General features: G+C 35.2%; 1 protein-coding gene across 2 annotated transcripts in view; it reads right to left on the bottom strand.

Moving 5' to 3' along the window:
* The window catches only part of LOC126109570 (cleavage and polyadenylation specificity factor subunit 6-like), an 84,357-nt gene extending 78,547 nt beyond the window's left edge, over nucleotides 1-5,810 (bottom strand). Inside the window, exons 1-2 of one of the 2 annotated variants that reach the window (XM_049914591.1) lie at nucleotides 5,534-5,810; nucleotides 5,169-5,447 (exon numbers count right to left, since the gene is read on the bottom strand). In XM_049914591.1, the coding sequence (XP_049770548.1) occupies nucleotides 5,169-5,428 (260 nt within the window). In that variant the 5' untranslated portion in view covers nucleotides 5,429-5,447; nucleotides 5,534-5,810. Of the gene's footprint in view, nucleotides 1-5,168 lie in introns of both variants that reach the window. The other variant, XM_049914592.1, reaches the window with a different exon arrangement.
* Nucleotides 5,811-6,557: the final 747 nt, after the last annotated feature.

Consider the following 6,557-nt stretch of genomic DNA (forward strand, 5'->3'; position numbering starts at 1 on the left):
GATGAGCCAGCAAGACTGCAGATGGTGTGAATGAGATGCACTACATCCCAAAGGAGGACTTTTCTTAACAGTTTCACAATGTTGTATGAAAGTTCTGTGTGTTGCACAAAGTGAGGGTGGGGAAGGGGGGAGGGAAGATGACTATGTAGATCACCTTAACTTTTTATTAATTCAATTTTAAAACATTTTGGACTGATCGGATATGTCCACATAACAACTTGTTTTACACAAGAACTAAGTTACAAAACTTATGGTATACACGAAACAAATATGCTTGAATTGTTTCATTAAGGCGAAAGCAGCACTAACAATTCTTCAATAAAATGCTGTCAATTGTCTACTGATATGTGTCAATTCAATTTGAGCTGCTTTCAATCTTTGCACCTACTAATTCTTCCATTTCGATTAGCACTATTCATATATTTTCTTGGTATCTGAAAAATCACAGGAAATGAGTCATTTTATTGCTGTGGCAAAATGCCCTTCCTGCTGTCACATTACCTTAACCTAAATTAGGAGGAAAACCTGTAAGAGAGTCTTGCTAATTATGACACTGTTCTAGTCTTCAAATACTTATATAACAAAGGAAAATTCAGGATGGAATGTAACACTATAATGGAAAGGATAGTTGCTACTCATCATGTAGCAGAGGTGCCGAGTTGCAGATAGGCACAACAAAAAAAGACTGTCACAACAAGAAGCTTTCGGCCAAGGCCTTTCTCAAAACGCACGCACGCACGCACGCACGCACACAACCACAGTCACTGGAAACTGAAGCCAGAGTAGTTACGTTTGCACACGCACAGGTGGGTGTGTGTGGCCTGTTTTTGACAAAGGCCTTGTTGGCCAAAAGCTTATTGTGTGACAGTCTTTTTGTTGCCTATCTGCAACTCAGCATCTCTGCTTCTGGTGATTAGCAACTATCCTTTTCATAATATTGTTGCCTGAGAACTGTACTTCGGTTTGCCTGCACTACACTTATAACTGGTCATTGGGGCTATTGCTTCCATGTAAGTGTGGTTCACCATCATCCAAGCAAAACAGGATAGCAAACCAAACATAACTAAGACCCAAGTCTAATACTTGACTTGTATCGATTTTTGCAATACTATTAATACAAACAACTCTGAATGTATTTGTAAAGCAGAAAAAGCACCTTCTTGACCCTAAGTAGACTAATACATTGAATGTCTAGCATCTTCTCCAGAGAAATAAAAATAATTAAAGTTTCCAATTCAAAACACATGCACTTAACACTAAGTTTACAGTATCTGGAGAAGTAGTGCTGAAAGGCGTTAAATGATACATAATTTCCTACCATTAATTTGTTAATGACCTGAGTCATTCCATGTCAAATCAACACACTTTAAATAAAAATTTTACCTCACCCTCTTAGATTTTGCTGAAAGTTGGTATACTTATAGTGGGTGCTGAAACTAAGAAAAATACCAAATTTCAATATTTTACCTCAAACCATTCCTGAAATATGGCCATGTAAACTTTTCAAAAACTGGCCAAAAATGTGCGAATGGACTTTTTTTTAAACTGCCCTAGGAGCTGCCCGAATTGAGCTAGAGAACTGGGAAAGGGTTCATTTTGCAGCATTTTTATGCTCTTTCCAGTGATAGACAAAAAAACATAGCTTCTAATTAATAACCTTTTTCAAAATGGTAATTAATATTTTGATTTAATTTTTTTACAAAAAGTACATAATTGAAAATTTTCAAAATATTTCCATAACTACTTCATACTGTTGTAAATCACATGGCAAAATATAAATGCGGGATGATGATGGGTTCATCGCCCAAAACAAAATTAAATTTGAGCATATGAGCTTTGTCATTGTTTCTGATTGCCTGGGGCACAATACAACTGCAGGTTACACCTTTCAAAAGAAGCTAATTTCATACCTAACAAATAAATTTCAAAAGATTCCCAACAATATATACTATTATGCAGACGGTTCTGCCGCTCGGTATAAAAATAAGAAAAACTTCCTGAACCTTTGCCTCCATGAGGAAGACTTCAACATAAAAGCTTAGTGCCACTTTTCAGCCACAGCACATGGGAAAGGGCCTTGTGATGGAGTAGGGGGTTCAATAAAGAGACTGGCAGCTCCTGCAAGTTTGCAAAGGCCATACCAAAATCAGATCCAAACCGCACGAGATATATTTGAGTGGGCAGTAGATAATATCACAAATGTTGATTTTGCATATTCCACTCAAGAAGACTACGCTGCTTCAGAAATATTCTTAAAAAGCCGACTTTAGGAGGCATTGACAATCTAAGGAACACAGCAATTTCACACTTTCATTCCCAACACTACATCAAAATTAATAGCCAAATACTTCTCAGGTGATATGCAGAGTTGGGAGAGGGAAGTAACTACATCACCAGACAAACTGAAGTTACAAGATGTATCAGGCTATGTCACCACTGTATATGGCAGAAACTGGTGGCTTGGGTACATTTTAGAAAAAAACGAAGAACTTGATGAAGTTAAAATAACTTTTCTTCATCCATGTGGACCAGCTAAGTCATTCTCTTATCCTGCGCATGCAGATGTCCTGTGAGTGTCAGTTGTGGATGTTCTCACAAAAGTGAATCCATTTACTCTGACAGGGAGAACATACATTCTTAATGAAAGTGATGTAAACCAAACCCAGTCAGCTTTATTAAAATGTAATATGTGTAGTTCCAAGACAATTTATTGGGAAACTGCTTTCAACTCAAAACTTAATTTTTGTCTCAGGTTAGTGTTAATGTATATTTTATAGAAAGTTGTTTCAAAATTATTGTTAGTACCTATTGTGTCAAATTTAGCTATGTACAGATACCTGTTACTCAAAAACAAGCATTACATACTTAATTTGTTTAATAGTTCCATTTCAAACATAATGGACAAGAACTATTATGTAAATAATTGTACTTATTCATACTTTATTTCAGTTTGTAGTTAAATGCTCAATTTCCTGTTTTTTGTTATATTGGTTAATATACTGTTAGTGAAGTTGTATGAAATTAAAATAAGCAATTTAACTTAATTATAAAATATGCTGATGAGTTTTGGTTTAATAAGGTGATGTTTTGATATTTCTAATACTTTTTTACTTACCTTTCAGTATATTTTAAAGAAATTCCTGTTTGTTAAATGTCAATTTGGTCAAACTAGGGCTGTTAGTGAAAAACAGGAGTCCAGAATAATTTTTTTAACAATGAACCCATCATCCCAGATTTATATTTTGCCATGTGATTTACAATAGTATGAAGTAGTTATGGAAATATTTTGAAAATTTTCAATTATGTACTTTTTGTAAAAAAATTAAAATTAAATCAAAATATTAATTAGTATTTTGAAAAAGGTTATTAATTAGAAGCTATGTTTTGTTGTATATCCCTGGAAAGAGCATGCAAAATGACACCTTTCTCAGTTCTCTAGGTCAATTAGGGCAGCTCCTACGACAATTTTAAAAAAGTCCGTTCACACATTTTTGGCTGGTTTTTGAAAAGTTTACTTCGCCATATTTCAGGAATGGTACGAGACAAAAAATTGAAATTTGGTATTTTTCTTAGTCTCAGTGCCCACTATAAGTATACCAACTTTCAGCAAACTCTAAGAGGGTGAGGTAAAATAAGTGTGTTGATTTGACATGGAATGACTCACCTAGAGAACACTGTTTCAGTAAGATACCAGCTGTCTCTCATACAAACCAAGGAGCTTTGTGTCTAGCAATGAAACACTACACGAAGAAATATTAGAAAGGAGTTGTGTGATCGGCATAAGTGGTAATTTTAATGTCAGCTAAAAAGTCAGATCAGTTTAGATTCTCAATTTAAAGAATCAAATACTGAATATTTGTTTCCGAGATGCTAATAACTGACAAATTGGCCATATATTAAAACACATTAAAAGTTGTTTAATTTATATACGAAACATTTACAAATGCTGTATGTTAAACATGTTAAGAAATCATCTTACTAAATTAAGACCAGATGCATAAATGTCAGTAGAACAAAATTTGTTCCTTTCAATTGTTTGTCCTCTAATGTGGACAATACATGTGTGTCAACGTATTTCAGTTGAACATTACAATAAATCAGATATTTCCACTGTAAGGGAATCATACAAGAACAAGATTTAATGAGGAGGAATGCTCCTTTAATGCCACTAGCTGCAAAATAAATTTTTCTCAACATGTGTAGCCTAATTCTTTTATTCATTTGTGTTTTTAAACAGCCACTGTACTACAAAAATATCAATGCCAGACTCAAGTTTTTTACTGTTTTTCAGGTTAAATGCTATGCTGCAAAGTAACCTCTGCCAATGGAACATTTAAAACCTAAATTTCATACTGTAATGTTCCTTCCAAGAGCTGACTGTGCGGCAACTGAATACTTTTTATGAAGCCAGTACCACAACCATTCCATTTAATATTTAGTAGAGATCTATGCATGTGGTTATTTTATTACATTTTTTTTGCATTCTTCATGGAGCCATATGCTGTGAGAAAACCGCAACATAAAGCAATTGATGGATTTTACGCAGCATTAGTGCAGCTCCATCACCAAACCAATTCACCGATGAAAAACAATAACTCCCTCTGATCAACTACTTCAATTTTTTTTACATTATTTTATTGAAGCATACTGATAGCCTGTTTCTCCAGAAAAAGATCTTGTTACACTCATAAACAATATGTGTAATGTTGAATCTGTATCTTATAAAAAGGATAACAGTTTCAGTATTTTACCCAACAATCATTTAACATTTTTGCACAAAGATATGAACGGATTTTAAAATAGAACCATGCAAAAAAAGAGGCATTTCGCTGTATAATAAAATGGTACCCACACGAAAAAGGAAGAAAGACAGGAGTTCATTACTGACCCCTGGCAATGTAAATATCAAATCAGAGACCACAAGCTCAGAAAGGACAATGACTGGATAAAAAAGAAAAAAAAAACACGCTAAATACAAATTTTAGCCTACTGGGAACTCATCTGTTGCAGTATCCTATTCTGAAAGTACATGTTTAACTGTAGTGAAAACGAAGGGCGCTGGAGTTGTTACGGCTTTGTTTCAGAAAGTTCAGGATTGGTAGCATCTAAAAAAATTTACGACGCGAAAATAAAAAAGATAAAAAAATCAACAGTTTCTTTGTACTTACTTGTTGGGATCATCTTGATCTGGGGGAGGCAGAGACGGTGGTGGACCGGACGGCAACGGCGGCGGTGGCAAAGGAACACCCAGCAAAGAGGGGGGTGGTTTGTTCATTGGAGGCAATGGTAATGGTGGAGGAATTGACGCGTTGAACTGCATACCACAGGTAGGCAACGGAATGTTGAATGCTGGCGTTGAAACAACTGGGGGTGGACTCGATGGTAATATCGGAGCTGGGTCCGATTCTCCTGGCAATGGTATATCCATTTCGACGCCGAAAGGTTATCTGAAACAGGTCGAATTTAATCCCCAAAGCACATTCTGCGAAAGACTTCTCTTCCTGTTTCCATGAGGGAGTCATGAAATTTATACCTTTCAGACTGCAAAAGATCAATATTATACAAAACCGATTGCACAGTTTACACTTGCTTTATCCTCTCCCCCAACATCGGCGCGTTTGGAAATACGTTTAGAAGACGCTACCATTTCTATAAACGGTAACCAACTACACGTACGTGAAATAAGTTTTGTATATTGTTATTCAGCTTCAGTTTCCCTAACCAAATAACAACACTAATGCACTTTTTCTCCTTTAACAAACATTAAATAACATTCATAAACAAGCACAATTCGCCATTATACTACTCAGCCATTTCAAAGATAATGTATGAGCATGAATGCCCGTATTAAAGACGTAGATTCGTAATAATTTTTTTAAACCTGAAAAAAATTCTAGAACTGAAATCTTTCAAATATTTGAGATGAAGTTGAGTCAATGGAAATTAAATTATGAGAATTTAGATGTAGATGTAGAATGTAAAATGTATCAAAAATAGTTTTGGATTTATCACCGTAATAGCAGTTGCCTACTAATACACACACCTTCCGTAGATTTTTTTTCGTGATCAGTGGTTGTTAGTAATAATAGATAATTAAGTATTAGTTTGAAGTTCAGAGTTTCATCGGTAATTAAGTCATATTGACCATGATATCAGTTCCCACAAGGGTTCAGTATGGACGAAGACTATTTCCCAGACATACAACGAGCAACGCAACGAAAACTTGCTCATTAATCACCTCACTATAGCCCTAGGAGGCTAGAAAAAAATCTGTTGCACAGAAATAGGGCGAAGAAATGGATTACACGTATAAATCACTTAAGGGCTTCAAACGCGCTGAGAGAGTGTTATTAGCAGAGGACGAATTGTCGTTCGTAAACATTTTTCGAATGCAAAAAAAAATCGATTTCCTTTTGCGGTTTAGCTTTTTTGTATTTACAGGAGGTAGATACTATATACACGTATTAGAGAAGCCGTCTAACTCACATTAAAGTACATACGATTTATGATAAGGTATCAGACACTGGGGAATTTATCAGGGCCTACTGGGTTCCAAA

This window comes from Schistocerca cancellata, chromosome 12 (genome assembly GCF_023864275.1).
Source record: "Schistocerca cancellata isolate TAMUIC-IGC-003103 chromosome 12, iqSchCanc2.1, whole genome shotgun sequence".
Lineage (NCBI taxonomy): Eukaryota > Metazoa > Arthropoda > Insecta > Orthoptera > Acrididae > Schistocerca > Schistocerca cancellata.